General features: G+C 47.7%; 1 protein-coding gene across 1 annotated transcript in view; it reads left to right on the forward strand.

The window, feature by feature from the left end:
• Positions 1 to 256: 256 nt before the first annotated feature.
• Positions 257 to 18,314, forward strand: part of LOC117365186 (serine/threonine-protein phosphatase 5) — a 177,650-nt gene continuing 159,592 nt past the window's right edge. Inside the window, exon 1 of the mRNA XM_033955262.1 lies at positions 257 to 644. Within this exon, the coding sequence (XP_033811153.1) occupies positions 554 to 644 (91 nt within the window). The 5' untranslated portion in view covers positions 257 to 553. The remainder of the gene's footprint in view (positions 645 to 18,314) is intronic.

Consider the following 18,314-nt stretch of genomic DNA (forward strand, 5'->3'; position numbering starts at 1 on the left):
ATCATGATGCCCATACAAAGCCATAAGCAGATAATTTAACCTGCATTTTAATAGGATATGGGAATGATATGATTGCTGAGTTAATTATCCAAGTCTTGGAAACACTGCAGGCTAGGGCTTGACATCTAATTGAGGAAGGATGTTAGCCTGAAGGTTCTCCTAAGACACACACGTAACGGCCACTGATTCGCTAAATAGAATCGGAGAACTACAACTCCCACATTGCTCTGGGACGTAAGTTCAAATCCAGATAGGCCAATAAGTCGGATCTGGGTAACCTGAGAACTCTGCGCCTACTCGTCTGTAAAAAACCAGCCCCATCTGCCATTGGGCGTGTTTTTCAAACGAGAAAATAGCAGCAGTTGGCTAACGCCCGGCGTTTAGCTCCACCTGCTGCCGAGGGACAGGGAAAGTCGACTGGCGCTCTGCCCACTGCTTTGACGTCAAGGAGTATTTGCTGAGTTTTGCGACAGAGGGACCCAGCGTGCGCGGCGCAGAGGAAAGCTGGGAGGTTGGTTGCTAAGCGCGCGCAGGCTCTGTTTTCGGCTGGAAGATGGCGGAGAACGAGCGGGAGGAGAGTCATAACCTGGAGGTGTTGGAGAGAGGCGAGGCGCTCAAAAACAAGGCCAACGAGTTCTTTAAAGGTAATTGTGGGGGAAGGGGCGAAGCAGTACGAGAGAGCAAGACCTTGGAGAGCGGTGACATTGATGAACAGGAAGAGACTGGGATGATGGAAGGATTACTGGTGAATAACGGGGCTTTCAGGTAGGGGCATTAGTGAGTAGGGGAGAGATAGTAGTGGGGAATTGAGGCTGGAGTATTGGTGCATGGGAGTTACTGTAGGTGGTGAAGTTTGGAGGGAGTATTATTAATGCAGGGGAACTGGTACTTGAAGATGGGAGGGCTACAGTGATCGTGAGGGGGATAATAGGGTGTTATGGGCTGCAGTAGAGGTGGGCATTGATGAATCAAGTTTGCTGGTATGGGGGGGGGGGGGGAATAAATTGGTTGATCTTGAAATAATGGCTTCCCTCTCATATCATTCTTCTCTTCCATAGGTTTCAATGACTGAACTTCAGTTTTATTCATCATTAACTCTTTGGCATAACCAGTATCTTTAGTCTTCGCCAAGATCCACGCTACATTTCTCCCATTACTAGACTTGGTCATAGAGAATGACACGGTGACAGAATTCATCACCATTTCCATCCCCGCTGATAACCATGGGAAACCATCCCATGTCATTCTTTAGTGTCTATCTCAACCCTGGTCCTTCTACACCAGGATTCTTTAGTGCAAGGCTTGAGGGACAGTGGTTGTGCTCATTCATACTTCCACTCTTCCCTCTCAAAGATTGACATGGGGATGGCTTCCTGCAGTTATCTGCGGGGACAGAAAGCAAAGGCCCATTATCTCGTCTCAATGTCATTTGTACTTTTGAGACTTTCCTGAAGTTTGTAGAAGTCTTGGTGAATAATAAACATTGATCTAGGAGAGATTTATTGTTTCCAGTATTTGGCCAGTTAATTGAAATTTTTAATCAGAACATGGTAATATATAGAAATAACTAATTAATGTAGTCTATGATTAGCTTTCGAAGGTAACTCCTTCTTCCTCAGATTAGAAAATCTGAACATGGATAAGATCCTTCAGGTTAATGGTATAATTGGGGATTCAGGTTTGGTGACGATATAGTTGATGAAAGCAAGTTGCATTATGTGGTTCAGGAAGGATTCTGCCCACCCGTAGAGCAGGACTGACTGAAGGCCTCTTCTCTCTAGTATCACAAAAAGGCTCATCTGAATAGTGTATAGATGGTGGAATTTTATGAACTGTTAGCGTTTGTTTTGCTTTTTGCAATTTAGAGTAAACTTAGGGAACATTTTGTATGGAAATTTGTTTTTATAGGTGATGGAGACAGATACAGAATGAACTTGTGAAGAAGGAGTAAGCTAGGGATCAGTGCGGACTGATGTAGGAGAAGGTCTGGATCATAAATACAAGACTGCTGTGTGCCATTGAAACTGTATATGGCTTTGAGGAGTCACTTTGAGGCAGATTTCTAGAGCCACTTACTATAGGATAAAGTGGCTTGCCTGAAAATTGCCTGGTAGCTTGGTTACAAACATTAGCAGATTTCTATGCCAGTTGTATTATTTTCACATGACCACTAATTCCCTGGCTCTGTTTACATCTCAGGTGCCCATGTACACACAGCTATCCATCCTCTGCCAACTTCTCTTCACATGCTCCCTGGTCCCCTGGCTCTGTTTACAAATGTACACGCTTGCCATTTCTGTCTGTCTTTCACAGTCTCTTCTCATCCTCTTTTCTGTCCCTCTTTCATTACGTTACATTAGTGACTTCTATTCCGCTTATACCTTGCAGTTCTAGGCGGCTTACAGAAGAAGATAACTGGCTATTTCCAGGAAGATTACAGGAAACGGTGCTAATTACATGGTTGAGAGACTACTTGGAAAATTTCATGATTGGGAACACTAAGGAGATGTTTTAGTTTTTTCTTGATAAATTTTCTGAATAATAGGGTTTTAATTTTCCTTTGGAATATTTTGTAGTCGGACGTAGTTGCCAGTATGTTTGAGAGGTGGTGGTCTATTTTCGCTGCTTGCGTTGCTAGTAGGTTGTCGTACATCTTCTTGCGCTATGTTCCTTTGATTGAAGGGTGAATAAATGGGGTCTGAGTTCTCCTAGGTCTGGTTGATTTGTTTTGGTTTAGGTGATCGGTTAGGTAGGAGGCGGCGGTGCCATTCATTACTTTGAATAATATACAGTAGAATTTGAAGAGTATTCGTGCTTGTGTGGGGAGCCAGTGTGAGTCTAGGTCAGGGGTGACAAAGTCCCTCCTTGAGGGCCGCAATCCAGTCGGGTTTTCAGGATTTCCCCAATGAATATGCATGAAATCTATTAGCATACAAAGAAAGCAGTGCATGCAAATAGATCTCGTGCATATTCATTGAGGAAATCCTGAAAACCTGACTGGATTGCGGCCCTCGAGGAGGGACTTTGACACCCTGGTCTAGGTATGCGGTGGTGGTGTAGTCATATTTGCTTAGTGAGTAAATCAGTCTGAGGGCTGTGTTTAGTACTGTCTGCAGTTGTTTTGTCATACTTGCGGGGCATGGCAGGTAGAGGACATTGCATTAGTCCAAAAGTCCAAAGGACTACGGATTGAACTCCCTGTCTAAGAATTATCTTTTGTCTCAGGTTGTGCATGACTCCAAATGCTTTCTGGATGGTCTTGTTGATTTGAAGTTGCATGGTGCAGCATCTGTTATCATTACCCGAAGGAGTTTTAGGGCGAGCTGTATCGGGTACTTGGTGCTGTTATTTCTAATTTTGTTATGGTTGGGGTTTTGTCTTTCTCTAGTAGAAATTTTGTTTTGTCTGTGTTCAGCTTTAGTTTATAGTCTTTCATCCATTTCCCCACTATTTTTAGTGATTTTTTTGCAGTTTTTCTGTTGTGGCGGGGGTTGGTAGGTCAAAAGGCAGGAGGATGGTGATGTCTTTGTAGCTGTATGTCGTTACACCTGGTTTATCTAAGCTGGACCCAAGGGAGGCTATAAAGAGGTTGAAAAGCACTGGTGATAGTGGGGACCCTTGGGGAACGTCGCAGGGGCTAGACCAGGAGTCTGATTTATGATCGTTTGTCTTGACTCTGCAAGATCTTGATTGTAGGAATCCTTGGAACCAGGTGTGCACTTTGCCTGAGATCCCTATGTCTTCCAGTATTTGTAATAGTATGGTGTGATCTACCAGGTTGAATGCTGCAGAGAGGTTGAGTTGAATGATCAGTATCCTTCTGCCTTTGCTTAGGTGCTGTCGGGCTGTATCTAGGAGGGTTCCTAGTAGTGTTTCCGTGCTATGGTTGGTTCTTTTTTTTTTTTTTTCAATTATATTTATTAGCAATTGCAATAGGTAAATAACCAAAACAGCAAGGCACCACATCAACGGGAAAGCCTGCTAGCGATAATACAAAAAAAACAATAAACACCCTAGTCAGATGCCCTTCACAATTGACATTTTATGTATGAAGGAACCCCCAACCATGCACAAACCAATCCACAGCCAACCATCCTCAAGTCTCAACATACGCTTACCATACACCCAGCCACTCAAACCCCCCCACACAACTATATATCTACCTAGATAAGAATCGACAACGGCCCACATTGGAGTCATTGCGCAAGATCTACTGCATTATTGTCCAAACACAAGAGCAAGATCTTTCGTCAAAGGGCTATGTAGCACCGCTACGTGAGCTGCCCCGACTTAGGGGTGCACTGGATTTCATAGCGGCCTAGCTCTGCCAAGTGAGCAAGCCACTGCGGGAAAGAGGCCACCATGTCAGCCACCCAATGCAACAGAAGCTTTTTTGCCACCAAGATAGCCATGTATAGAACTTTCCGCTGAGGCAACGTGAGCCCTGCCTCCAGCGATACATGCTGATCCACCCCCAGCAGCAGTAAGCCATAATCCCAGGGCACAGCGCATTGAACAATGTGCTCCAAAAATGGAAGTACTTGCAGCCTCAATTTGGAGGCAGGACATTCCAAAAAATGGTGAGTAAGAGTACCCAAAGAGCGGTGACATGTAGTGCAAACTAGAGAATGACATGGTGGTTGTTACCCGCGAGTAGCCGCAGGTATTCCGCCGAAACGGGGAAAGAAAAAATACTGGTCGCTGCGGGGACGGGGACAAGGCCATTCACCGCCCCATGGAGCGGTGAATGGTCTTGTCTCCGCAGTGAGGCAATCAAGGATCGCGCGGTCCAGCAGCCCCCACCCGCCTGATTGCAGCATTCCGCCATCTCCCTCCCTCCACCTCACCTTAGATGCCCAGTTTGCCGGCTTTCTTTTTCGCCCAGCCACACGCTTTCAAAAAGCCGCGCATGTGCGGCTGCTCGAGTTGTTCAATCTCCTCCGCTGCAACTTCCTGTTTCCGGTTGCGTTAGAGGAGAAGATTGAATCCGTTGATTCTCCCAAGGCGTGCACATGGGTAAAAAGATCAAGAAAGGCTCACCGATCATACGTGATATTAAGGTCCGATTGCCACAAGGAAGCCAATTTATCAATGGGTCCAGGGCCAAAGCATTCTTCAAAATGCAATATCAGGTGGCCAACTTGTTCAATTCGGGTAACACCTGAAAAAATTGGGTATCCAGTGGACCACAGAGCCAAACATCCCCCATCTGTGACTGAGAGACTGGTAGTAATGACGAGCTTGAAGATAAGCCCAAAAATGGGTGTGGGGCAGGCAACATTGGGACTTCAGCTGGGCAAACGTAGGAAACTGTCCGTCCCCCACAATTAATAGATCTTCGAGGGACCTGCACCCTCTCCGCTCCCACTGCTGAAACCAAGAGTGGTCCATCCCCGGTGGAAAGTTGACGTTACCATACAGCTGCAACAAAGAGGAGGCCACCGGTGTCTTCCCCTGCCGCCGTCTCCACCATAGCCACGCATGACGCAAGGGCTGTAAAAAAAGCAAATTTGGGCCTCCCTCCCAGGATTGCCGTCGGGGTATGAAGAAGGGACAAAACAGAATGAGGGGAACACCAGGCCTCCACCCATCCCCGAGGAGAATACTTATAAGATCTCGACTAGCCTTCATGAATAAACCATAGCAGGGCTGCCACATTATAAAATCGAAGATCAGGAAGATTCAAACCTTCCCGGGATCTATTTAGTGCCAGAGTGGCATAACTGATTCAGGCTTGCTTATGGCGCCAAATGAAAGACGAAATTATGGATCGAAATAGCCGCACATCTTTATCGGTAACCCAAAGGGGAACTGTCTGCAGCGGGTACAAGAGCATACCAGCTTAGTCAAAGCCACTCGACCCCAGAAGCCCAGTGGAATCTCCCTCCATTTATCGCACAAGCTCTTGATCTCATCCAGGTGGCGCTGCACATTATATTGCTACAAAAGCTTGAGATTGGGGCTCAAATAACTGCCAAGGTAACACATTGGCCCCCGAACCGGTGGTATCTCCAGCCTAGCATGCCAGGCCTCCGTCCTAGTAGAACACAACGGGAGAAGTACAGATTGTCACAGTTGACCTGTAGGCCAGAAACGTCCCCAAAAGAACAAACGATAGCCAGGTGCGCCCCAAATCCTGTTGGGGATGGTCTAGATAGAGCAAAATGTCATCAGCAAACAGATTAATGCGACTCTCTCCCACTCTCCAATCTGAATGCCCATATATCTGGATCCAAGCGGAGTATAGCTGCCAATGGTTCCATGGCTCTAGTCAAATATAGAAATTGGGGACAAGTTACACACAATGTAACAAGAGTGAAAAGGTGCATATATCAGATAGAAAAAATCACTCTATGGACCTGTTCAAAGAGTAAAGTTGATTGAATGATGTAACACAGTTCACCAAAACTTGCTCAGAATCAAGGAGGGGAAAACTGGGGCGAGCCCCAGAAAAACCACCTCACAGCCCAATCATCGCATGAAGGGTAAACGGTATCATTATATCATTCCATGTATGCTTGTATGTTGAAAAAATGAGCACTATAATGATTAGATAGTTACATCATTCAATCAACTTTACTCTTTGAACAGGTCCATAGAGTGATTTTTTCTATCTGATATATGCACCTTTTCACTCTTGTTACATTGTGTGTAACTTGTCCCCAATTTCTATATTTGACTAGAGTCTGCAACTTTCTCTGGGGTTAATATTTTACAATGGCTACTTCAGGTTGGGATCTCACCTTATCATATAGTGAACAGCAGGCCAACGATCTGTTGGCGGAATTTCAACTATTTTCTGCAACTGAACAAGGTGCCTCTTTTTCTGATTGGGACACATTAGAAACTACTCACAAACGCATTATCAGAGCTGAATTGCATGCCGCTACGTTAGCAGAATATTGTAGGCTTAAACGTATACCCAGAGGTCTTCGCATGCGTACGGAGCCACGTCTATTTTTAGACAATACAAATTTTTTACAGAAATGGAATGCTATTTTGAATAAGTGCTCCTATGATCTGATGTTATTGATTATTGAGACCACCAAGGTTGAGTTAGATGAATATAAAATTGATTTACAATCACAAGTTGAGTATTTGAAGGAACATGTGCAAGATGATACCTACATTATACAATATCAAGAGCTGACTAAAAAACTAGATGATTTCAAAGTGGAATTAAGAGGGTCCAAGATTAAAAAGCTTCGTAGAGATGAGTTGGATTACCAACGAGGTTTTGTGTATGCCTGGATGGATAAATCCAGACGTAGAGTGAATAAGCGACCAACGTATGCTCAAACCTCTAGTGACACCTCTGAAGAAGATTCACATTCCAACACTACACGGAGTGTCACCATTGCATCTGGCACTACGGCTCCCGCTCAAAAAAAGTCTTTTTTAGCGTCAAATCAAAAATCAAGCAATCAAAGACCCTCGCGACACAAGACACCCAAACCATAGGGTCGTCTCAAATATTCAATTTGTCACATAGAACGCTCACAGAAGTTGAAATGCAGGTCCTTTCCAAAGGCCTTGCATTTGTTCCTACCACACAATATGATTCACTTGACAAACGCATATGTTTATTTAAATTTATCCGCAAATTAAAACTCAAACATTTTTTTCAAGACATACATACTAACCAAGATCAGCAGACAGATATTCAAGCCAACCAAGACCAACAGACAGATATTAGTATGGATGACACTAAGATCACTTCGAGGAGATTAAAATCCACATGGTGTCCCCCCGGACCAGTTGATCCTCACATCCAAGTCTTTGAGCACCTGGTGGAACGTGACATTATTGAGCTTGAGTCACAACAAATGCGTGCCAAAGATAATCTCACTCCTTCACAAAGAAAAGCTTTAAAATCTTTGTCATCAGACAAAAATATTGTAATACGCCCTGCTGATAAAGGTGGTGGTATTGTGGTGTTAGATACATCCTCATATGTCCAAGAAGCTAACCGTCAGTTATTAGATCATACATATTACAAATTGATTGACCATGATCCCACCACAGAATTGACTGATGGTATTGCACATCTTTTAATTCAAGCTCTGGAGGCTGGTACGATCTCTGAAGGGGAGTATAAGTTTTTGCGTTGTTCACATCCTGTTATCCCAGTTATATACTTCGTCCCCAAAATTCACAAATCAATGGTGAACCCACCTGCTCGCCCCATTGTGGCAGGTATAGGATCTATTTTAGAACCATTGTCTGAATTTTTAGATCTCCAGCTTAAAGACCAAGTTTCTTTATCTCCTTCTTACATCAAAGATACGGGATCTATGATTAAATTTTTGGAAACTTTCCAAGATGTGCCTACTCACGCCATTCTAGTATCTTTGGACATTGCTTCATTATATACCAACATCCCGCAAGATGCAGCCATTCATATCATCACATACCACCTACAACAGAAGAGTTTATCTGACCAACGGGTTCAATTTTTAGTCAGTCTAGCCAAGGTGGCACTTGGCATGAACTACTTTCAATTTGACCAGTCCTTCTTTGTACAAATTAAAGGTACTGCTATGGGTGCAAAAATGGCCCCCACTATTGCATGCCTATACGTGTCAGCTTTTGAACAACGGTACGTATATCCCTCTGAACATTATTCAAATCTGTTGATGTGGAAGCGATACATCGATGATGTATTCGCTGTTTGGTTGGGTACTCAAGAAGATTTAACATCATTTATGTTTTGGCTCAATCAAGGTGATTCCAATCTTCAGTTTTCCATCAACTCTGATAAACATGTACTTCCGTTTTTGGACATAAATATTTCTTTACAGGACGGCAAGTTTTCTACCACAATTTTCAGGAAATCTACAGACAGAAACACCTTACTCAGGTACGACAGTCATCATCCGAAACATTTGCGTGATAATATCCCTACGGGGCAGTTTTTAAGACTCCGTCGTCTATGTTCTACTCAAAATGACTTTGTGCATAAAGCTGAAGATATGAAACATCGTTTCATTGAACGTGGGTATCCTCCCTCTGTTGTCAAGAGGGCTTATAAAAGAGCTTTATTTGCCCAAAGAGATGTGCTGTTTTCACCTTGCAACAGGGAGTCTGAATCTGAGTCTTCTCCAGTATGTGTTATTCCTTATTCCCAGCAAGCTTTTAAGATCAAACGCATCATAAAATCACACTGGAGTATATTACAACATCACGCTGTTTTCCATGAGTTTCCCCGTTTCGCCTACTCACGTAGCCGGAACCTCAAACAATGCCTGACAAGATCTCAATTTCTATCAGAGGGTCCTGTATCGAGCCCCCCTGGAAGCTGTCATTCTCCTTGCTTGTCCTGTAAGGTTTGCCCGTACAGTGTGCCCCTCACCAGCATCAATTTACCCTCGTGGATGTACAAACGCATTAACATACCCTCTACTAATTGTTCCACCAGTGGAGTTGTGTATGTCATCCAATGCCCGTGTGACAAATTATACGTGGGACATACTATCAGAAGTATCAAAACGCGTATTGGGGAACATCTTAGCAGAATATCCACTCGAGTAATGGAAGCTCCACTCACCCAACATTGGGTGAGCGAAAACCATCCCCTCACTTCAATGAAGTTTTCTGTTCTGGAAGTTCCTGTGTTACCCCGTGGTGGTAACTTAAAAGCTAAATTACACGTGAGGGAGCAACATTGGATTTTCAAACTAAACACCTTACATCCACTAGGTCTTAACAGTGAGATTGAGTGGCGGGTTTTCTTGTAATTCAGTTTTTTGTAATTCAGTTTTTTGTAATTCAGTTTTTTGTAATTCAGTTTTTGTTATTTAGTTTATCCAGATTTGTATTTTTTATTTTTTATTTATTATTTTTTATCTTTATATTTTTTCAGTTGTTTTTCCTTTTTTGATTGACAGTACCCCTTCAGTCTTTCCGGCACCTGATTTTTTCATAAGTGCTATGACGTCATCACGTTTTAGTGCGTGATCACGTCGTACAGTGTCCTTTAAAACCTTGGCGGTCATTCCGCTCTGGTTACCTTTCAAAGCAGTTAACCTGCGCCATTCGCGCTTTCATATGGGAGACATTTGTCCATCCTGGTGAGTCCTTTTGCTGTTTAGCCGTGAGCCAAGTCTAAATTGTTTTAACTTTCATGTGAAAAAGTTTTTTATCTATTTTTTGAATAAAGTATTGACGTTTTAACTTTGTTTTCTCAGAAACTTTGTACCCATCGCATGTTTTTTCCAACAATTCCTGTGTGTTCCCTGAGGCAGGATCGAAACGTGCACGTCGGAACCCGCAAGCTATAAGTTAAGTTTGCTTAGTTTCTTCGACTTAAAAACTATCTAATCATTATAGTGCTCATTTTTTCAACATACAAGCATACATGGAATGATATAATGATACCGTTTACCCTTCATGCGATGATTGGGCTGTGAGGTGGTTTTTCTGGGGCTCGCCCCAGTTTTCCCCTCCTTGATTCTGAGCAAGTTTTGGTGAACTGTGTTACATCATTCAATCAACTTTACTCTTTGAACAGGTCCATAGAGTGATTTTTTTCTATCTGAATGGTTCCATGGTTAGCACAGAAAGCAGGGGAGACAGCAGACGCCCCTGCCGAGTCCCCCTGCTCAAATCAAAGGGATCCGTAAACCGTCCGTTCACCAAAAGTCAAGCCTGCGGTTGGATATATAAGCTATAAATCCAATTATGAATAATCCCCTCCACATCAAACTCTCGTAAGACCCAGAAGAGATATTGCCAGTAAATGCTGTCAAATGCTTTTTCCATATCTAGTCCAACAATAGCTGAAGCACCATCCACCCCTCGCCTGGAATGGAGAGCTATCAAAGCGTGAGCAAGATTCATGGATGCGTACCACCCTGGTACAAACCTGGCCTGATCCTCGTGTATCAATAGAGGCAAAAATAAATTCAGATGAGCCGCCAAGATTGCGGCAAGCAACTTGGTATCTTGATTGAAGAGCGAGATGGGGGCGAACCACGTGGGCAAGATTAGGAGTCCCAAGGCCCCATGTCTCGTTAAGTGCATTAAACGCTCCCGCCAAGACTGAGGCTACCTAATCCGTCAAGATCTTGTAGTACTTGGATCCAAACCCATCAGGACCCAGAGCTTTTGTAAGCTTAAGCTTCTTTTTACCCAGCTGCACTTCCCTGGGACTGATAGGTGCATTCAAGTGCTCCAGTTGGGCAGCCATCAGTTTAGGAAGCGTTAGCCCCTGAAAGAAAGCATCTCTCATCAAAATCCGAAAATGGATGACGGGAGTAAAGGGACTCATAAAATTGAACGAATTGTAGCCAAATCTGCCGCTCCTGAGTGTACCAGTGACCCTGCTTGTCTTGAATTGACATTATCCCAGGACAAGCAGGCATGATATTCTCACATGTGGGTGACGTCATCTACGGAGCCCTAATGCGGAAGCATTTTCAAGCAAACTTGATTGAAGATTTAAGTTTGCTCTGCTGCTCCACGCATGCGTGTCTTCCTGCTCCACTAGGGGGTGCATCCCCTCGTGGTCTCCAGTTCAAAATTTTCCGCTGAGCCTAGAAGTCGTGTTTTTCAGGCTCTGCGCCAACTGCCTTCTAGCACCGTGATTTTTTCTTGTTTTTTCACGATTAAGTCGCTGTGCGCGAATTCTTTACCTTTTAACTTGATTCCTGCTTCGTTCTTGACGACCCGGAGGCTTCCGGGTCCCCGTGGCCGTGTGGCTAATCGAGCCGCGGCTACTTTCGATTTAATGTCCCGGCCTTTGACCGGCTTTAAAAAGTGCACCCGGTGTGAGCGGCTCCTTTCCCTCACAGATCCGCATCGCCGGTGCATTCTCTGCCTGGGGGCGGCTCATCCAACCGACTCCTGCCCCCAGTGCGCTACTTTCCAGAACCGGGCCCTCCGTCGAAGAAAAGCCCGCATGGCGGACCTCTTCACCCCGGACCAACCCTCCACCTCGGCCTCGAGGTTGGCCCCGGCTTCGGCCCCGGCCTTGACCTCGGCCCCGGATACCTCGGCATCGCCTCGAGACTCGACTCCGAAGTCCTTGGGACAACAGAAAGCCTCGGTCCCCGGTAAGTCCCCTCTTCCCTCTTCAGGTTCCGTAACATCGAAGAAGCCAGCCTCGGGGACAACGTCGACGCATGGCGGAAGCCCCATGCTTACAGCCCCGGCTAAGCCCTCCAAGCCTTCGGGCCGTGCCTCCACCACACGGGAATACTCTGATACGAGGTCGCCCCCGGTGGAGTGCACCGAGGCAGTGGACATGCCTTCGATGCTGTCCGTGCCCGTCTTCCAGGACCTACTCCGAGCGATGATCACGTCGGAGCTTTCCGCTGCAATGGCCCAGTTTCAATCGGCCTCGACCTTGACCCCGAATGTGCCAGACCAGCCTGAGCCTCGCATCGAGCAACCTCGAGGAAAGGTGCGCAATCCTCGCCGCATCCCATCCTCCTCAGACTCCTCGCCGAGGCGCCCGAGACGTTCTCCCTCCGCAAACCGCCGAGGGGCAAAACGCCGGGCTAAAACGACAGAAACCTCGAACCGCCGTTCCTCCAAGAAGGCCCGAGGTTCACCAACTCTACGAGGCCGTTCTCCCACACCTCGTACGGGACCACTAAGGGTGGCTGAGTTATCACTCTCCAACCCGCGCATCCTCCGAACTCCCCCTCGGACCGAGACCCCGACCCGAGGTCGTAGGTATTCTCCGCGGGAGTCCGGATCGAGGTCACCGATTTGACATCGATCGGTACCCCGAACCCCGGCATCGTCTCCGAGGGGCTCCTCGAGACGTCGAAGATCGACAACCCCGGAACACTCTCACAGTGCTTCCCCGACCTCGGAGCATGGATCGGAGCAGGAACCTCGATACTCGAGGGAAGCCTCCCCATCCTTCTCCACCCGACGAAAGTCTCGTTCACCGACCCCGCACGGGGCCCCGGGAACATCTCGCCCATCCTTCACTCGCTTTGTCCAGGACTTGGGCCACGCCTTGGACTTAGACCTCCAGTCCGACTCCAGATACTCTAAGGAGTACCTGGTGGAGCTGGATATGCCATCACTGCCCAGAGAGTCCCTTCGCTTACCACCTAACCCGGTACTCCAACAGGCCTTCTTCAGGAACCTGGAGACCCCCTACATGGTCACAGCCGTACCCTCCAAAATGGAGGCCAAGTACCGCAGAGTACCCTACCCGGAATTCGAGCAACCACAGCTCTCCCACCAATCGCTGCTAGTAGAATCCTCCTTGAAAAAGGCCCACCCATCCCGGGTCTCAGTAGCGGTCCCCCCAGGCCGAGAAGGCCGAACCCTGGACAAGTTCGGCAGGAGACTATATCAAAACGCAATGATGGCCTCTAGGGTGCAAAGCTACACTTTCACCTTCACATCCTACCTCAAACACCTCATTGGACTATTGAGAGCCTTTGAGACTGACCTACCGGCCTCCCGGCAAGGAACGTTCGGCCTGCTTTTAGAGTCCCTCTCCAACCTGCGCCTTCATCTATTCCACGCGGCCTACGATGGCTTCGAACTCTCCTCCAGAGAGGCAGCCTTTGCTATCGCCATGCGCCGACTAGCTTGGCTGCGCCTGGTCGACATGGACCCCAACTTACAGGACCGGTTGGCTAACCTCCCCTGCGTGGGAAAAGAACTGTTCGATGACACTATCGAGGCGGCTACAAAACGCCTCTCCGAACATGAATGCTCGTTTGCCTCCCTGGTCCGACAAAATCCCAAACCGCCCACGTCCAGGCCATATAGGGCCCCTCCGCGCCGCTACCCACAAAAGTCCACCCCTGTCTTCTCGCGGCCCCCACCCAGGCGTCCGCAAGCCCACCACCGGGCCATGCCCAAGTCCCAAACGCCTGCGACCACCAAACCATCCCCGTCCTTTTGACGGGACACGCGGAAGGGGGCGGGCCCCCTCCGCCATAGTCCCAGGCCTCCTTCCCATCGGGGGTCGGCTCAAAGCCTTTTACCCTCGCTGGGAACAAGTCACGTCGGACGCATGGGTCCTTGGCGTGATCTCATCAGGATACTCTCAACTTTCGAGCAATTCCTCTGGACAACCCCCCAAGGAATTGCCCTCCCAACCGGACTCAGCTACCCCTACTCCTCTCCGAAGCTCGAGATCTGCTTCGCTTGAGAGCAGTGGAGGAGGTTCCCCTCGACCAACGGGGGACGGGCTTCTACTCCCGTTACTTCCTGGTACCGAAAAAAACGGGAGACCTACGCCCTATACTAGACTTGAGACGCCTCAACAAATTTTTGGTACGGGAAAAATTCCGGATGCTCTCCCTACCGACACTCTACCCCCTGATCGAGGGCGACTGGCTCTGCTCCCTCGATCTCAAGGAGGCGTACACACATGTCCCAGTGCACCCCGCTCACCGCAAGTTCTTGCGTTTTCAGGTGGGGGACTGGCACCTACAATACCGAGTCCTCCCCTTCGGCCTTGCATCATCACCTCGGGTCTTCACCAAGTGCCTCTTGGTGGTCGCAGCAACCTTACGCTCCCAGGGCCTCCAGGTATTCCCCTACCTGGACGACTGGCTAATCAAAGCCCCGTCCAGGGAAGGGGTTATCTCAGCGACCCAACAGACTATTACCTACCTACAAAGTCTGGGGTTCGAAATAAACTTTCCAAAATCCCAACTACGCCCCTCGCAGTCCCTACAGTTCATCGGGGCCACGCTGGACACGGTTCGCCTCCGTTCCTTCCTCCCCCCCTCCGCGCCTAGAGGCGTTAGTAAGTCTGAGTCGAAGGATCTCCCTGCTGACCTCGGTATCAGCTCGACAGATGATGACTCTCCTGGGCCACATGGCCTCCACCGTCCATGTCACTCCCTTCGCCCGCCTCCATCTGAGAATCCCTCAATGGACCCTGGCGTCTCAATGGCGTCAAGACCGGGACCCGACCGACCGTCCCGTGACAGTGACTCCTTCATTGCAACGATCGCTCCGCTGGTGGGCCGACTCTTCAAATCTTTCCAGAGGTTTGCTCCTCCTCACCCCACCCCACAGCAAGGTACTCACCATGGACTCGTCGGAGTACGCTTGGGGAGCCCATCTGGACGGCCTACGCACCCAAGGGATGTGGTCAGCACAAGACCGTCGCTGCCACATCAACGTGCTTGAGCTTTGGGCCATCTATCTCGCAGCTGTAGCCTTTCAACATCTGCTCCACGACCGAGTGGTTCTCATCCGAACCGACAACCAGGTAGCGATGTACTATGTAAACAAACAGGGGGGGACAGGGTCTTGGCCCCTTTGTCGGGAAGCCCTGCGCCTCTGGAAATGGGCAATCTCCAACAACACCTTCCTTCGAGCGGTGTACATACAAGGAGAACAAAACTGTCTGGCGGACAGACTCAGCCGCCTCCTCCAGCCACACGAGTGGTCACTACACTCTCAGACCCTACGATGGGTGTTCGAACGGTGGGGGACGCCTCAAATAGATCTGTTCGCATCCCCTCACAACCACAAGCTGCCTCTCTTCTGCTCCCGGAAATACTCCCCGGACCGGCTCGAGGCCGACGCCTTCCTCCTCGACTGGGAGGGAAGGTTCCTGTACGCGTTCCCGCCGTTTCCTCTGATACTGCGGACGCTTGTCCACCTGAAAACAGTACAAGCCACCCTGATCCTGATTGCCCCTCGCTGGCCACGCCAGCCGTGGTTTTCCCTTCTACTTCAACTCAGTGTCAGAGATCCACTGCCACTGCCTCTGTTTCCCTCTCTACTATCACAGGGTCAGGGTTCACTGTTACATCCCAATCTTCAATCTCTTCATCTGAATGCTTGGTTTTTCTCCCCCTGACTGCTCTCCCCGTGTCTCAATCAGTCAAGGAGATATTGGAGGCCTCTAGAAAAACCTCGACGAGAACCTGCTACTCCCAAAATTGGACCAGATTCTCAACCTGGTGCTCCTCCCACAGCCAGGACCCGGTGTCGGTACCCGTCCCTCTGGTCCTTGACTATTTACTTCAATTATCTCATTCCGGCCTCAAGACCAACTCCATTCGAGTACACCTCAGTGCGATTGCGGCCTTTCATCAGCCCCTGGAAGGGAAAGCCCTCTCACTCCATCCCTTAGTCTCTCGCTTCATGAAGGGTCTGCTGAACGTCCACCCCCCTCTCAAACCTCCCCCGGTGGTTTGGGACCTTAACGTGGTTCTGGCTCAACTAATGAAACCTCCATTCGAGCCCCTAGACAAATGCCATCCAAAATTCCTCACTTGGAAGGTAATTTTCCTACTCGCGCTCACGTCCGCCCGACGGGTTAGCGAGCTACAAGCTCTGGTAGCGGACCCACCCTTCACGGTATTCCACCACGACAAGGTGGTACTCCGCACCCATCCAAAGTTCTTACCTAAAGTAGTGTCTGACTTCCATCTCAATCAGTCCATCGTCTTACCTGTGTTTTTCCCCAAGCCCCACTCTCACCCCGGAGAAGTGGCGCTCCACACTCTTGACTGCAAGAGAGCGTTGGCCTTTTACCTCCAACGCACTCAGTCACACCGGAAAGTCCCACAACTGTTTTTGTCCTTCGACCCAAACCGGTTAGGTCACCCAGTTTCCAAACGCACCTTGTCCAACTGGTTGGCCGATTGCATCTCCTTTTGCTACGCTCAGGCTGGTCTTGCGCTGCATGGTCGAGTAACAGGACACAAAGTCCGAGCGATGGCAGCCTCCGTAGCGTTCCTCAGGTCCACACCCATTGAGGAAATCTGCAAGGCTGCCACGTGGTCTTCGGTTCATACCTTCACCTCCCACTACTGTCTGGACTCACTGTCCAGAAGCGATGGCCGGTTCGGCCAATCGGTACTGCGAAATCTATTTGCTTAAATTGCCAACTTCCCTCCATCCCTTTTCAGTTAGCTTGGAGGTCACCCACATGTGAGAATATCATGCCTGCTTGTCCTGGGATAAAGCACAGTTACTTACCGTAACAGGTGTTATCCAGGGACAGCAGGTATATATTCTCACAACCCGCCCACCTCCCCGAGGTTGGCTTCTTGGCTAGTTAAGTGAATTGGAGACCACGAGGGGATGCACCCCCTAGTGGAGCAGGAAGGCACGCATGCGTGGAGCAGCAGAGCAAACTTAAATCTTCAATCAAGTTTGCTTGAAAATGCTTCCGCATCGGGGCTCCGTAGATGACGTCACCCACATGTGAGAATATATGCCTGCTGTCCCTGGATAACACCTGTTACGGTAAGTAACTGTGCTGTATGACCTGATGTTTTCGGAGAGGCTGCACTAATTAGCTGCATCAATCTGCCGCTAGACGGTCAGCAAGCAGAGCTTATCCTCTGCAGATAGTGAAGCACAATGCTGCGCTCGCAATTTGTGGAGTTCGCCTGATAGAGCCAATAAATCCGCATCTTGTTTCTTCTGCTTACGAGAAAGATAAGCTATTATGAACCCACGCAAGACCACCTTGGAGGCCTCCCAGAATGTCACTGGGTCAACATCTTTAGTGCTATTATTATGGCTATAGTCCAGCCACTGCTCCTGCAAGTACTGATGGAAATCCAAATCTCTGTATAAGTAACACAGGACATTGCTGAAACAAGGCTGCCCTGTGAACTTCTAAAAGCTAAGTTACCATTTCATATTCTGCTCTTTTCACTGGTTTTCAGCATTATATCTGCTTAATTTCTCTTCTCCTCCCTGTTTCTTACTAAAAAAAAAATATAAAAAAGCACAAAAAAATCCTTCTCTTTCCTCTGTTAAATCTTATTTCTTCTTCCTGCAGTTTTGTTTAAAATACTGTGTTTTAGGTGGTATAGAGCCTATATTTCTGGTGTCTGTGGCTCAGGGGGACTAAAGTAGAGAAAATCCTGTTATAAATCCTGTGTTTTAGGGTAGCACTGATAGAACCTGCGTTTTTGTTTAAAATACTGTGTTTTAGGTGGTATAGAGCCTATATTTCTGGTGTCTGTGGCTCAGGGGGACTAAAGTAGGGAAAATCCTGTTATAAATCCTGTGTTTTAGGGTAGCACTGATAGAACCTGCGTTTTTGTTTAAAATACTGTGTTTTAGGTGGTATAGAGCCTATATTTCTGTCTTACCAGTATTCAGCCATTGTTTTCTGCTGATTAGGTGGAGAAGGGAGGGGCTCTGTTTTACTTCTAAGGTTAATTGCATTATCTTTGGGACATTGCTGAAACAAGGCTGCCCTGTGAACTTCTAAAAGCTAAGTTACCATTTCATATTCTGCTCTTTTCACTGGTTTTCAGCATTATATCTGCTTAATTTCTCTTCTCCTCCCTGTTTCTTACTAAAAAAAAAAATATAAAAAAGCACAAAAAAATCCTTCTCTTTCCTCTGTT

The sequence above is a fragment of the Geotrypetes seraphini genome, chromosome 8, assembly GCF_902459505.1.
Source record: "Geotrypetes seraphini chromosome 8, aGeoSer1.1, whole genome shotgun sequence".
Taxonomy (NCBI): Eukaryota; Metazoa; Chordata; class Amphibia; order Gymnophiona; family Dermophiidae; genus Geotrypetes; species Geotrypetes seraphini.